This window comes from Moschus berezovskii, chromosome 12 (genome assembly GCF_049115385.1).
Source record: "Moschus berezovskii isolate FMDL1 chromosome 12, NW_MosBer_1.0, whole genome shotgun sequence".
Lineage (NCBI taxonomy): Eukaryota > Metazoa > Chordata > Mammalia > Artiodactyla > Moschidae > Moschus > Moschus berezovskii.
Window position 1 is genome coordinate 83,457,296 of NC_142471.1, and position 16,260 is coordinate 83,473,555.

At 41.6% G+C, this 16,260-nt stretch overlaps 1 protein-coding gene across 1 annotated transcript in view; it reads right to left on the reverse strand.

Annotated features, from left to right (window-relative positions):
* Nucleotides 1-15,891, reverse strand: part of PDZD8 (PDZ domain containing 8) — an 85,186-nt gene extending 69,295 nt beyond the window's left edge. The window contains exon 1 of the mRNA XM_055424564.2: nt 14,767-15,891. Coding sequence (XP_055280539.2) covers nt 14,767-15,641 — 875 coding nt within the window. The 5' untranslated portion in view covers nt 15,642-15,891. The remainder of the gene's footprint in view (nt 1-14,766) is intronic.
* Between the last annotated feature and the right edge of the window lie 369 nt (nt 15,892-16,260).

Here is a 16,260-nt window from a genome sequence, read left to right on the forward strand (position 1 = left end):
ATGCAGTATCCTGACTCTGTTCCTTTGCTATTTCTTCTACCCACACTAAACTTCCATCCCATCTCCCTAGGTCTAAAGCCACACCATCCTTCAACAATCAGCTTAAATGTCATCTTATCCCTTCAACAAAGGTTTACTGTGTTCAAGGATGGAGAGACCAATCACAGTCAAGCACTCAGAGAGTAGTCTTATCTCAGGCTCAGGAACATAAACAGCACTACATCCTGCCTAGTGCAGAGTAGAACAAGCAGATATGAGCAGGCAACTGGGGTGTGTGGGTTTTGCCTTTAGACAGTCTTGACTTTCTTACATTAGGAACTGCTGCTGCTAAGTCGCGTCAGTCGTGTCCAACTCTGTGCGACCCCACAGACAGCAGCCCACCAGGCTCCCCAATCCCTAGGATTCTCCAGGCAAGAACACTGGAGTGGGTTGCCATTTCCTTCTCCAATGCATGAAAGTAAAAAGTGAAAGTGAAGTCGCTCAGTCGTGTCTGACTCTTCTCGACCCCATGGCCTGCAGCCTACCAGGCTCCTCTGTCCACGGGGTTTTCCAGGCAAGAGTACTGGAGTGGGGTGCCACTGCCTTCTCCAAAACTAGCTCTGCTGCTGCTGCTGCTAAGTCGCTTCAGTCATGTCCGACTCTGTGCAACCCCATAGACGGCAGCCCACCAGGCTCCGACGTCCCTGGGATTCTCCAGGCAAGAACACTGGAGTGAGTTGCCATTTCCTTCTCCAATGCATGAAAGTGAAAAAATAGCAAACATAAATGTGCTCCCAAATCTCCTAGACCAAACATATAAACTAGATAAATCAGTGGTGATCGTTTCAAAATGTGTCTCCATTCATTGTTCTTCGGAGGTACCTCAGTTGTCATTTAAAGAAAGAGTTCTCCTGGTGCATTTAAATATCATCACAAACCTCTATTAGTCATAACTTGTATGCTGCCCATTACTATGCAAAGTATGGTACACATACAAAACCGTATGTAACGAGTAAGAAAACAAAGTACAAGTAGTTCGAAACACTCTTTATTTTCTACATTGGTAAACTATGGACGTAAATTTCAAATCTTCTATTTTATGTAGACAATCCAACTGATATTACACTAAAAAGACAATTCATACACCAAACCCCTCCACTCAGCAAGGTTAGCACAGCCACATTATTTCTCCTGAGAGACATCTGCCTGCTAATCACTCTGATCGTGTCACTGGCCCTGGATGGTAAGCTCCTAATTCACACTATTCCAGTTCTCCTCCAAAGTCACCTCCTCTCTAACCAGCAGCCCCTCCCCACCCCTACCATCTGGTCGCAGCTTCCGCAGCTGTACTCTAAAAGCACTTCACACACACCTCTGCTACGTCATCAGTCACCTCTGTCTGTGCTTCTCCCACACCTCCCACTCCTCTCAGCTGTCTCAGGGAGTTGCCTGAGGAGAGGAAACGTCTATGGCAGGGAGTACAGAAAAGTGGTTAAGAGCAGACCCTGGAGCCAGACAGCTGGGCTTGGGATCCTGTTCTGCCACTTTGCAGCAACATGACCCTGAGTCAACTCTTGCCTTCAAGCCTCAGTTTCCTCGTATCAGAAGGAGGACAATGATAACAACTATCTCACAGTGCTGTCATAAGGATTGCAAGAAATAACGTAGAGCACTTAGCATCCTTCACTTCTCAGTTTCTTTTTCACATGGTAGTTTAAAGCAGTGGTAAGGACACAGATTTTAGTTAAGGCTTAGCTTTGAATTTCAGGTCCAACACTTATTAGCTTCGAGACCTGGGCAAGCTATTTCAACTTTGAGAGCCTCAGTGTCTCCATCTGTAAACGCAGTGTAATAATTAGAACCTGTCTTATAGGGTTACTCCAAGGATTAGATGAGAAAGTTCACATAAAGCATTTGGCATAGGGAGATGCTTTAGAAATATTTCCTGTCAAACTTTTTATTTATCTGAAGGCTGGTCTCCTAGAGACATGTCAGACAGCAAACTTCTTCCCTTCCACAAGGAACCATCTCAGGACTTAGCATTCACCATGGATGATGTTCAAGATTGTAGCTGTTTGTCTTCCTTAGACTTCAGATTTCACATGACCATGATTTCAGTCACTCTACCAGTTGACCTTTTAAAAACTGTGTCGTTTGTGTGGATATAAACTTGCAAGTGCAAAGAAACAAGTTAATAATAGCCAGGATGCCTCCCTACCTCAGGCATCACCTTTATACTTCTGTGTCATTAAGCTTTTTAAAGAAAGGCTTATATTAAATTGAATATATTATGCCACTGCATGGGTTTCTTAAGGAAACCCACACAGAATTGTTCTATTTATGGAATTCCTTGGGGCACACTAGGTGGATAAAGTTCATACTTGGGAAAATGATTTTAATTTCTGTACTCCTGGGGAGAAAAAAGTTCTTCTAAGTGACAATGAAACTAATAAAAACAAGGATAACCAATAATGTTACAAAAAAACTTTCCCTCCTGCTCATTCATCCATACACCCTCTATCTAATATGAAAGGTTCACTTTTATCCAAACTCCTAATTCTGCATAGACTAATCAAGGTCTAAAACGTTACAAAATTTTCTGAAGTGGTTTTATATATAGGCTGACAAGAATGGTAACAGAGGCTGCAAGTCCCTCACTAAAGAACTCAATAGCTGGTGACTCAAAGGTCAGTCAGTGTTAACTGGTATCCTATGCATGAGAGAGAGAAAAGTATCAAACAAGATGAGTTGCTCAGGAAACCAAAGCAATTCTCTTGACCATGTCTAATAAATCTGTCTTTTTATGTTCATCACAACCTACAATGTGAAGGTCTCTTACCATGGCCTATGACCAATTACATTGAAACTCTAAGCTTTCATGAAGCTTAAAATAAAAGCAAGCAATTGACCCCTAAAATGGCTTTCATTTACATAAACTATATTCATGGGCTTTACTACAGACTAAGATTGCCATGATTTGTTTCCTTATACTTTGTGAATTTCAAAATACCTGAACTAAATCTGTGCTATCTACCATTCCAGAATGAGTAAACAAAAACTATCATATTTCACTACAAACATTTACTTAAATTCTTCCCTTGTTAACAGTCTGCAATTCTATTCCTGATTAAAATCCAAAGTTAAATATTGAGAACTAACAATCTTCTCAAATATTAAAATAGACCAGACATCATCTTCCTGAGTTTTACAGAATATTTTACTTAATAATGGTGAGAACAAAACAAAATTTTTGGTGTGGTATAAAAATAATTATCATATGATGAAATTACCTATAGAAGAATGGCTCTTAACTTCAGCTATACCAAGTTTCACAGAACTAAAAGCTTTGAATAATTTACTTGCTTGACCAAATAACTAAGGCAGAGAGACTGTGCAGTCAGCAACCACATCCATCCTTAGTGATGAGTATAATCTTACATGCATGAAAGGCTATTGTGTGAGGAGGACAATGAATTAGCACACAGTACCAGATGCTCTGTTTGGTAGATACTGATGCCTGCATGAAACAGCTGTACTAAGAACACAGTCATTTTCAAAACAGATTCTTATTGCCAGCTACTAAACAGAAATACTATCTCCCCATATTGCTACTGAAGATTCTACAGCAAAAAAAAAAACACTAAAAACAAGTCACTTATAACTGCAGATTATCTAGGAGGATATGGAGTTGATCCTAGCAGAAACACCATTTCTAAACAAACACCTATTCAATAACAGGCATATACCTAACCAAATGAAACAAGTACACATTAACAGGTACTTAATACAGAAGAATGTGTGCATGCTCAGTCGCTTCTGTTGTGTCCGACTCTCTGCGACCAGGCCTCTGTCATGGGATTCTCCATGCAAGAATCCTGGGAGTGGGTTGCCATGCTCTACTCCAGGTGATCTCCCCCACCCAGTTCAAACCTGTCTCCCCAGTGTCTCCTGCACTACAGGCAGATTCTTTACTACTGAGCCACCTGGAAAGCCCGATACAAAAGAATCAACTCTTCTAAAACATCTTTACTGTTGTGCTTGCTAATCAGCATGTTTGTTTTAAGTACATATCGAGAAAAGCTAATTATGCTGGGGAGGGGGAAATTGTGCAGCTTTTTAATCAAAGTTATGCAAATCAAAGCATAGATATTTCAGTAATTCACCTAGCATATCATCAGCTCCATTCCCCCTATAATATATAAAGAATTCATGGGCATAAAATAAAGACCCAATGTGCTGATTACAGAAGAAATACATGTTCTGAAGCATTCAGCTGGTTTTAAGAAAACTGGTAATTATGTGAAAATAAGCTTTATTGTTATTCTATATCAGTCCAAGGGAAGGATGATAATGACCTTTCCAAAGAATGTGACATCAAAAACCAAGGCTTCTAGAGTGTTAGAGAAGGCTGCAAATGCATTCAAGTTTTGTCTTTGTGTGCAAGAATCTGAGGGAGAGACGGTGTCCATAAGGTGCCTGACAGACCTTGAAGGCAGCACTGTGAACTTTCGGAAACCTCCATCCGCATCACTTGACTGCATGTATGTGTGCTGGGAGAGAAGGCATTCCTCTTCAGGACTGATTTTACAATCAGAATTGGCTTACATATCATCAGTCTGTGTTTATAACGACAACCCTCAACCATTAAAAAAAAAAAAAGCTAATATATTCTATACATTCCATTTAAAGAAAGTCAATGAACAGGTGTTCTTCAGACTAAATTCAAAATCCCAGCACTTCAGTTACAGGCTGAGTTCACTTTGTGAGAATTTAAGTGTATCCTTAGGATTTGGGCACTTTCTATATCACACACAGAAACACACACACAATGTGCCAGTAAAAAGTCTGTGCAAAAAATAATTCCACACATAACACGCTAATGTAATTTTTCATATAGCATAACTAACAGGTGATATGGAAGCAAGGACCTGAAAAGTGACAGGGTGAGCTCTCTGGTGATCTGTGGGAAAAATATTTCCGGAGAACAACTAGCCAAGGCCTCAGGATCGTTGCAAGATTGGAGTGTAACAACATCCAGGAGGCCGGAACAAACTAAGTGAGAGGAAGAGGTAATAGAATATAAGGTTCAGTTCAGCTCAGTCGCGTCCGACTCTCCGCGACCCCATGAATCACAGCACGCCAGGCCTCCTTGTCCATCACCAACTCCTGGAGTTCACTCAAACTCATGTCCACAGAGTCGGTGATGCCATCCAGCCATCTCATTCTCTGTCGTCCCCTTCTCCTCCTGCCCCCAACCTTTCCCAGCATCAGACTCTTTTCCAGTGAGTCAACTCGTCGCATGAGGTGGCCAAAGTATTGGAGTTTCAGCTTCAACATCAGTTCTTCCAATGAACAAACACCCAGGACTGATCTCCTTTAGGATGGACTGGTTGCATCTCCTTGCAGTCCAACGGACTCGCGAGAGTCTTCCCCAACACCACAGTTCAAAAGCATCAATTCTTCGGTGCTCAGCTTTCTTCACAGTCCAACTCTCACATCCATACATGACTACGGGAAAAACCATAGCTTTGACTAGATGCACCTTTGTTGGCAAAGTAATGTCTGCTTTTTAATATGCTCTCTAGGTTGGTCATAACTTTCCTTTCAAGGAGTAAGCATCTTTTAATTTCATGGCTGTAATCAGCATCTGCAGTGATTTTTGAGCCCCCAAAAATAAAGTCTGACACTGTTTCCACTGCTTCCCCATCTATTTCCCATGAAGTGATGGGACCAGATGCCATGATCTTTGTTTTCTGAATGTTGATCTTCAAGGCAACTTTTTACTCTCCTCCGTCACTTTCATCAAGAGGCTTTTTAGTTCCTCTTCACTTTCTGCCATATGGGTGGTGTCATCTGCATATCTGAGGTTATTGATATTTCTCCCGGCAATCTGGATTCCAGCTTGTGCTTCCTCCAGCCCAGCGTTTCTCATGATGTACTCCACATATAAATAAGCAGGGTGACAATATACAGCCTTGACATACTCCTTTTCCTATTTGGAACCAGTCTGTTGTTCCATGTCCAGTTCTAACTGCTGCTTCCTGACCCACATACAGGTTTCTCAAGAGGCAGGTCAGGTGGTCTGGTAGGCCCATCTCTTTCAGAATTTTCCATAGTTTATTGTGATCCACACAGTCAAAGGCTTTGGCATAGTCAATAAAGCAGAAATAGATATTTTTCTGGAACTCTTGCTTTTTCGATGATCCAGCAGCTGTTGGCAATTTGATCTCTGGTTCCTCTGCCTTTTCTAAATCCAGCTTGAACATCTGGAAGTTCACGGTTCACGTATTGCTGAAGCCTGGCTTGGAGAATTTTGAGCATGACTTTACTAACGTGTGAGATGAGTGCCCCGTTTTTTTATTAAGAAGAAAAGGATGGGGACATGGAGAGGGAGGGAAAGAGGAAGAAACAGGCATCTCCTCAGTATATAAGAGGCTTGTATATGTGTGTTTGAGCATAAGAGTTTGGTGTACACCTCAAAGGCTTGTATTGATGTTCCTGTGATTGAGCATAGAGCTGGGTGTACTCCACCAACCTAACAATGGGTATATCGAGGAATGAAATTAAAAGGGAGAAGAGTATATTTTCAACTCCTTAATGCTCCTAACTACTTGAACACTGGCAAAAAAATGGGGGGAAAAAAAACAAAAAAAACATACTCCTTCAATAAAACAAATCACAAGAAAAAAAGCTAGTATCCACTCAAAGATATAAAGATAGATAAATGTCTGTGGTACCGTTATTTATATTAGTGGAAAATGGGGGAAAAAATCAACAAGGAATTGATTCACTTGTGGTACTTGCAATCAGTATAATTCCAAGCACCTTTGAAAAGAAAATAAAGCAGGTACATTTAAAAACCTAACATACAGTGAGTAAAACAAACAAAAAAAGCAAGATGCTAACAGTGGGATACCAACTGTTTTTATAAACTAGTAACAAATTACAGGGGCTTCCCAGGTGGCACTAGGGGTAAAGAATCCACCTGCCAATGCAGGATACACTGGTTGGATTTCCTGGGTAGGTAAGTAAGATCCCCTGGAGGAGGAAATGGCAACCTGTTTCAGTGTTCTTGCTGGGAGGATCCCATGGACAGAAGGAAGCTCCAATACTCTGGTCACCTGATGTGAAGAGCCAACTCATTGGAAAAGACCCTGCTGCTGGGAAAGATTAAAGGCAGGAGAAGAAGAGGGTGGCAGAGGATCAGATGGTTAGATAGCATCACCAACTCAATGGACATGAATTTAAGCAAACTCTGGGAGATAGTCAAAGACAGGGAAGCCTGCTGTGCTGCAATCCACAGGGTCACAGAGTCAGACATGACTTAGTGACTGAACAACAACAAATTAGAATATATTTAGAAAAAACTATGGAAGACTAGTCCCTGAATTTAACAGTTTTCTTTAAGAAAACATATTACAGGAGATTTTCCATTGTGATTTTCTCTAACAGATTTTCCCTGTATTTTTTTTTACAATGAGCTTATCACTCATTTGTAAAGAGAAATTTTTTTTACGCTATCACCTAACAAATTTCTGACATATCTCTAGCAAAACGTTACAAATGCAGGATAATCAATAAATGTGTACATTCAATTAGTTACTAAAGCAAAGATATATTTATTCAGTAGGTATCATATATGACATTTATTCTCTCTAATTAGATAGATATTATTTCATCTCCATTTTACAAATACGGAAACTGAGACTAAGAGAAGATAAAAGCCTTTTGTCCAAGGTCCTTTTGAGCAGCAGAGTGCTTAATTAAGGTATATGGTAATCCAAAACTCTTTTTACTGGAATAGATAACTGAAATACTTCTCTGTAGCCTCAAACAAAAGAATGAAATAATTTCACAGTACTGGCAGCCTCTCTGTAACACCTGCAGTTCTACTCATTTGAAGGTAAATAATTAACACTTAAACTTCATTTTTCCCTAATACAAATACAGTAAGTATGTGGTTTTATCGGAGTCCTAGCAATTTGGCAAGACAGATTTTGAAGCTACTCTGTAAAACTTCTGCTAATGACCAGGTAGGCACTTTGCAACTTTCCAAGGAAGTGCGATGTGCTCTGACGTCATGACAAAAGTGTTGGTAGGTCCTGCGACTCTAGAAAGAAACAAAGGGATTTAACAGCACTTGTTTCCTGGTGATAATGTTCGGAGGGTACAGAGAATGAGAAGGGAAGAAATGCTGGGTCAGTGAGCCATAGAAGCCATATAAAAAAGGCCAGCAAAAGTATGAAGTGCTTAATATTTATTTCAGATTAGTTTTAGTTGTATTTATGGGAACAAAATTGTATTCCTTTGTGTTTACTATGCAACCTGGGTTAAGAACCCCAGACAGGTTTCCAGGGGACCAAAAATTTCATGAAATTAAACTGTTTATGCATTTTTCTGCAAAGTACCACAGTTATCATTAGCTTTCCAAAAAGATAAGACCCTCAAAAAAAGGTTTAAAAGTACCTTTAAAGGACTGTATATGCACACACGTTCCTTTTTTGTATACACTTAAGCACAGTTTTGTTTTTTTGGTTTTTTTTTTTAGGGCTTTCTGTTTCAGGGTTTAGGCCAGGGATTAGCAAACCTTTTTTAACAAGGGACCAGAAAGGAAATATTTTAGAATCCACGGGCGAATATGGTCTGCTGCACATTCTTCTTCTTTTTGTTTGAACAACTTTAAAATGTAAAGTTAAAAAATGTAAAAGCCATTCTTAATTTGTGAGTCTAGCACTAGTTTGTTTGCAGACTCCTGGTTTATTTAGAGTAACCACTGATTTATGTCCGTAGATATAACACAGCATGGCTTTGGGAGTCCAGGACTTTTTAAAAAGACTCTGAGAAAGTCACTAACCCCGTGGAAGTCTCAGGTTTCCAATGTCTCTGTAAAAATGAAATACCGACTTCTCCTTCACAGTTCCTGTAACTATGAAAAAAGATAGCAAGTATATGGAAGTACACACACAGTGCTTTGCATATAGTTACCAAACTGATTTTATTACCTGTGCCTGTATCTCATATGATAGACTAGTAATATTTATAAGTCAATATTAAGTGTTTGATCAGGCATGCTCCTTCAATGCAACCTACTTTATAGTGGTCTGCTTTGGCTATTTCCAGTAACACAATAGGCTTTCTCATAAGCCAACAGATCTCTACACTACTGATTAGACTTAAACAGCTCCCTCATTATTACTCTTTTCAATATGTAAGTCAAATTTTTAGAGCAAAGATTTAATTTTCAATATATTATTTTTCATCTAAAGTGTTTTAAATGCCTAAATAATAATTCAAAATAGCTGAAGAAAACCCAAATTGTAAGAAGTTAAAACCAGCGCTAAACTGGAGCATACTCAGGTATTCCAAGGTCACAAAACATTATACAGCACAAAGTAATCAAGTGTTTGCCTAGCAGGCACTGATCGCTCCTCTTCATTTCTCAAGGTCTTAAATATATACAAATGCCAGTATAATGAGCTTTAACTGTTTTTTGTTTTTCCCAGGAAGACTAACCAACTTGAAAGCATGAACTATGCTGTAACCATTTTTATCATCATACTCTTACAACACTAGGTGTGTGTCACTCAGTATTGTGTGTGTGTGTCACTCAGTATTGTCCAACTCTTTGCAACCCCATGGACTGTAGCCCACCAGGCTCCTCTGTCCATGGAATTGTTCAGGCAAGAATACTGAAGTGGGTTGCCATTTCCTTCTCCACCTGGTATGGTAGTCTTCAGGAAATAGTTACTAACAATAAGTGACTATTTTAAAAATGACAATTATTTATCTAAGACAACGTTATCTTACAATTTCATTCACATACAGATACTCATCTGAGCAGAAGTACAAGAAAGAACAAATAAAACATTAGCTGATACATCACATCATCACTCTAGAACAGCTAGAGTGACACCCCAATGTCTTTGTCTTCACTACCCCAAAGAACCAAAGGTGAGCTTTATTTCCTCCTAATTAAGTAAGAAAAATTATGATTAGTAGCTATTTTAAAGTATTTTCCAGCCTAAGCAAAGACATCTTTTAAAAGCTGTCCATATACAGAAAGAGAAGTATGAAAGTGTAAGTGAATAAACACAGTGCATTTAACTTTACAAATGATTTTGTCAGCTTTCAAAGAATTCACTTTGAAAATTTTTAAGACATTGATTACTAGAAACTATCATAACCTCCAATATTCAATAAAATTTTAAAAAGTTATAATTAACATTAAGAATAAATGTTTTTCTTTCTCATCTCAGACCAAGGAAGAAATAACACAATTACAAGCTACTTTAGAGAGTATGAAGCTTTCCAGACCAAGCCTAATTTAGTTCTCTGAAATTAATCATATATTAGAGAAGATACAGATAATTATGCTAAAAGACCCTATCGAACTAAATACAGACCTATCCTCAATCTTCAGTCACTAAGAATATGTGAAACTTTTCTACAAATATATATCAGAACATTGAATGAAACAGTTTCGACAAAATAGTCATGCTCAAAAGACATTCCATGAACTTGAAAAGTGAAGTTTTCCAATATTTGTTCCATACTCATTTATTAAATTCAAATAGTGTCAATAAGTAGATGCCCCCTTATTTGCAACTCAGAGAAGTAAACACTTATACATAGTTAATTGATGACCCACACTTTGCACTAAAGCAAAAGTCCAGCAAACTCAAGGGAAAAGCAGCCACTGTCTACTTACTATCACTACACTGCAGAGAAATGAAAAACATTTCAAGGAATTTTTAAAAGATTTCCAATAGAATAATGTTCTTAACATTCAACATTATAATATCTTTTATAAAATAAAGTTGTTCAGTGAAAGGCTTTTCAAAGATATAATGTTTAAAAAGGGATAAAAATGATCACCCTCTACTACCCAGCTACTAACACTCTTCCCACTTGCAGTGAAGAGCAAGAGTAATGTTCTTCATTTAGTAAGCAATTTCAAAAGTATATAATGCCAGGCCAGGTAGGTGTCATCAGTAAATGCAGCAAGTGGGTGGGGACTCACTCTATGTAAGAACTTCCTGCAGCTGTGACTAGACTCCATCTCTCCCATCTTATTATTACTAGGACAAATGCAGGCCCAGTGCTTTAAGATCTTCCAGCTTTTCCCAAGAGACCCAGAAATCCAAATCATGCAATATTTTCCATTTTTAAATGTTGGCACTGAAGAAACAAAAAAACTACAGTGCAGGCCAAATTGAAAGTACCTACGAACCAGATCTGGCCTTTCAGTATGCAACCACTGCTGACTACTCAGCAATGATACCCTAGGAAGAGGAGCATCAGTAAGAATCTCAAATACCTGACTCGCAAACCCTAAACTCCTCAGGACTATTACTCAGATTTCATGTTGTATATGGGTTCTCCATGTAGTCAAGAGCACTGGTAACCCACAATTCTCTGCTAATAGGAAATTAAATTAAAAAAAAAACTTTTGAGAACAAAAAAAACAAAGAAAAGAACACTGATGGTAATCTTTTTCTCTTGAAGACTAATTTTTGGTTAATAATAATTTAAAAAATGATGGCTTTAATTTACTAAAGTGTACATTTTAAGAAACAAATAAAAAAATTAACACTGTGAGAGTGACATTGGAATATTAATAAAATTATAATATGTAAAAAAATATATACTCATTAATAAAAATACTACAACCTTTACCAACTACGTTAGCTGGGTAAAATGAAGTGTCTATCAGCTAGGTCCTTAGAAAGCAGCCAACCACTTGAGCTGCCTTCTCATCTCCTGATGAGAACTGGTAGCCCTGATGGGCCACTTTACACTTTTACTTTAGCAACATGAAAATGGAAAAACAAATGAAGAGGGGAAGAAGGGACAACAAGGCCAACTGTTAAGATATTTCTGTTTTATAATAATTTCAAGTGCCAAAAGATCCTAAGACTCAAAACAGTTTTCTTTACAGCTTTAGCTCTACTAAGTAGATTAGACAACTAAAAAGGATAGACTAGCAAGACCTTCTATTTGGAAACAAAATCTGCTGGATTAAAAGTGAAATGCAAAATAGGGCAGCACCCAAAGATTTAACCGTGTAACTTTAAAAGGAATCTTTCTCAAAACTTCTACGTTAAGGGGGGAAAAAGCTGTACAGTCATATGCCTCTTAAGAGTTCTCAGTTAATTTGGAAGGATACCCCCCACATACATTATTTTGATGGCATACTTTAAAAATCCCTTAAGGATAACACAGTGTAGTTTAAAAAAAAAAGGGCAGTCTGGCTTTATCTGAGCTGGATTTCACCATCTGACAGTTGTGTGACTTTAAGCAAATTATTTAACTACTCTGAGCACTCTTCCCCATCTATAAAAAAGGAGAAACCATAGCTATTTTAATTCTCATTATGAGAATTGTGACACATCTTAAATGTATTTTAATTTATTCTCTTTGATGAAACTTGAATTTGCTCCACAACATCAGTAGTTTAAAATATTCCTGGCAGAACAGCTACACACAGATAAGAGAACTCAACACTTTCTGAAGCAGCACTCTCCATCCTCATACTTCTATCATTTTCTTTTACTAAACTAAAATCAGCTTCCTAGTTACTTCAATGTTACCCTATCAATGATATTCTAACTAAATCGTATTAAGTACAGCTAATTCAGTCCTCACTAAACTCCAACCTCCATTAGGATTGAGACTGTATTGAAACCCTGTACCCAGAATAATGGTAAGCACATAGCAGATGCACAGTAAATATTTACAGATTGAGTGATACATTCTGTGCAGTACTTACTGACTATTGAAATGCTTTGGAATATAGAGCACAAGTGTGTAGACTTCTGGAGGTGACCATTTAATGTTTAAGGTTTAAAAGTTGAAATACCATAATACCCAAACACACCCAAGATTTTTAGGTTTTCTAAAAATCCTTTTGGATACAGTAAATAAAAGCAATTTGACTATATTTTAAATGATGATGCTATTCAATTAAACAGACACTGACGTTCCTTCAAAGGAAATAAACCTATTAATGACTCCGTAACTCCTAATCATAATTTCCTTCAGATTTAACTGAATTTCAAGTTGACACTGAAAACAACTCAAAATGACACGATGCTATTCAATTAAACAGACACTGACGTTCCTTCAAAGGAAATAAACCTATTAATGACTCCGTAACTCCTAATCATAATTTCCTTCAGATTTAACTGAATTTCAAGTTGACACTGAAAACAAACAACTCAAAATGACACATAATCCCATTACCACTGGCTATCCTGCAAATAATCTCCAAATATTAGTAATAGCTTAGTCAAGTTTTTGGCATCTTAAAGCCACTTAGAAAATATTAGAACTGAAGTTGTGAAAACATATAAAAATCTGTAACAACTTTCTCTCATGACTTTCTCAGCCACACACTGCTATAAACACTTCACTGCTTAAACACTGCAACTCATTGAGAATTTAGTCACATATTCCAGAGCTGAAAGAGTAGGTTTCATAAAGTATGTTCTACTTCACAGAACAGGAAATCAGACAGTGAATGACCAGTTCACCATCCTCTGCAAATCTATGGAAAATTTTCCATTATAAATTTCTGCCACCTGATGGTTTTAAGCTGTCACTGTGCTATCAGCCTAAACAAACACAATTACTAAGGCAAACCTGCCACATAACACACGTCAATACTCTGTCCTAAACATAAAACATTCCTGAATTATCTGGGTCACTGATGTTTTAAACTGTGGTAGCAAGTTAGTGATCTAGAAATACGTAACTTCCACTAAAGGGAACTAGGTAAGGCAAATACCAGACTGACATAATTTTATGGTAAAGAACAAAATCCAAAAGCGTTTAAACACTTCAAGTAAAATTAAAAATGTATCTGTTTTAGAAGCAATAGCCATATATGACCCTTCAAAACCAACAAGCCTTCCCAGACCAAAGTGAAGACTCTAGCCCCACAAAACTTCTTTTCCCCTTCCACTTTAAAATAAATAAAAACCCAAACCCTTGTACATTAATCAAAATAGTACACTACATAAAAATCAAGCCACCAGATATAGGTAGGCTTTACAAAGTTAAAATCACTACCCATCTTAAAATACTACCTGCTGGGCAATTTCAGATACTGTGGGAGGAACCTACAGTCAAGTAGAGTTGAAAGGTCAGGGAGCAGCCCGGAGTTGTGCTACAGAATTTACCCCAGACGACACTAACACAAAAGGTACAGAGAACTACAAGATGTATAGGTTCCCAACTCGTTTCCAATCTGCAGTGGCAAAGTATTCCTTTCCAATAGATGCTGCCTCTGCCTTGAAAGTTGCCAAAGCACCACGGCAAAACTGGCCTGCGGTTGCAAAATATGACAGCTCTGGGCTCCCAGCACACTCCTCATGCCTGTACTTGGTGTCCACGAACAACTTCTCAGTGTGGCCAAGGCGATGCTGCAAAGCTGCCCTCAATGCAGCAACCACCTAGTGAAATAGTTTCTCAATAGTCCCAGAGCAGTCCGGGGAGGGAGGGGCTTCCCTTCCATTTTCAATATGCAGCTTCGACCCACGCTGACAGCACCGTGGATGCCCAAGAGCACATGGAAAGGCTTCCAGCTCCTTATTAATGCCCTTCGGAAGCAAAGAATGTGAGCACTTAATCGAGGACCCTGTCCAGGGTGAGGAAGAGCCATGGAAAGCAGGGGCTGCATAAGTCTGCCCTTCCCACCCAACGACGGAGGCAGTTCCCTGCCAGGCTCGGGGTCCTAGCAGCCAGGGGGCCCTCGCGCCCGGACGACCTTCCCCCTCAACCTCTCACCTGATCTTGTAACTGGGAAGGGTGTGCTTGCGCTTGATGATCTTCTTGAGCTGGTTGACGATGAAGGAGGTGAGCTGGGGCAGGGGCCGCCCTTCGAACTGGGAGCGCACCTCGAACTCGATCCGCGGGTCCTCCACGAAGGAGAAAAACCAGTGGGTGAAGGGCACGCGGGTGAGGACGAAGCGCAGCTTCCCCTCCACCCGTGACAGCTTGACGAACAGGTAGGCGGACTTGCCGAAGACCAAGTCCACGTCGATGGCCAGGTGGAAGCCCCCGTTGTACTCCACCTCCGCCTCGAAGGCCAGCTCCTCGGGGGTGGTGGCGGGGGGCAGCGCCTCCCCCTCGGGGCCGTCGGGCTCCCCGGTGGCCGAGGGCGCCACGGGCCGGAGGAGCCGGATGGTCTTGATGAAGGGCACGGTCTCTCCCAGGAACACGTCCCGCAGGCTCAGCCCCTCCAGCAGGCGCCCGGCCGTCTTGGTCTGCAGCAGCTCCTCGAACTCCACCTTGATCTTCTTGGTGACCCAGCGGCGGGCCAGTGCGGTGTCCCGCAGCTCCCGGAACAAGAACAGGATGATGGCGTTGAGGAAGTAGCAGGTCTCCCGCGTCGGCGGGGCGGGGGTCTCGGGGGCCGGGGTCGCAGCGCCCTCGGGGGGCCCGCCCGAGGGCTCCTCAGCCCCGCCGCCGCCGCCGCCATAAAGGTACTCTCTCAGGGGCAGGCCCGGCACCGGCTTGATGTAGCGGAAGCCGTCGGCCGCGCGGGCGGCCTCGTCCGGCGGCGGCTCGGGCTGCTTGCGGTAGAGCAGCAGGAACTGGGTGAGGAGCGTGAGGAAGGAGCCCAGCACGGCCGACGCCAGGATCATGAGGAGCAGCCCCATCCCGCCGCCGCCGCCGCCGCCTCCGCCCGGGACGCCCGGGCCCTTGCCCCAGCGCCCACAGCGCCGCTTTCTTCACGCCGCCCTGCCCGCTGCCTCCATCTTGAGGACATCGGGCGGCGGGGGTCGGAGCAAGCGGCACGCTGGGCCTCGTCCGGCGGCTCCGGACCGTGCGCTCCGGCGCCCCAGCCTGCGGCGGCCCCGCGCCCCCTCAGACACTCCCGGAGGCGGCTGCCGTGGCGGTGGCGGCGGCGGCGGCGGGAGGGGGGCGGAACGGCGCCTCCCTCCGACCGCCGCTCATTGGACAACCGGCGCGTGACGTCAGGAGCGTACTCGCTCCCGGCGGCGTCGCCTGGCAGCCGGCGCCCGAGCATGCGTACGCGGGCCCCTCTTCACCTCTCGGGCGCCCTTCCAGCCCCGCCCCCCACGCCAACATTCCAGTCCCCCGCAGTCCACGTGGCTGTCACTTCGGAAGCCGCTGTCCGGATCTAGGAGGATAACCGGGGCCACCGGTTGGAGGAGAAGAGGCCGGGCGGAGAGGGCGTGGCGGCCTGTTCTCGATCCCGGTCATCCCGTTATCTTCTAATGCGCCCATCCCCCTTCATTGGCCTCGGTCCCTGTC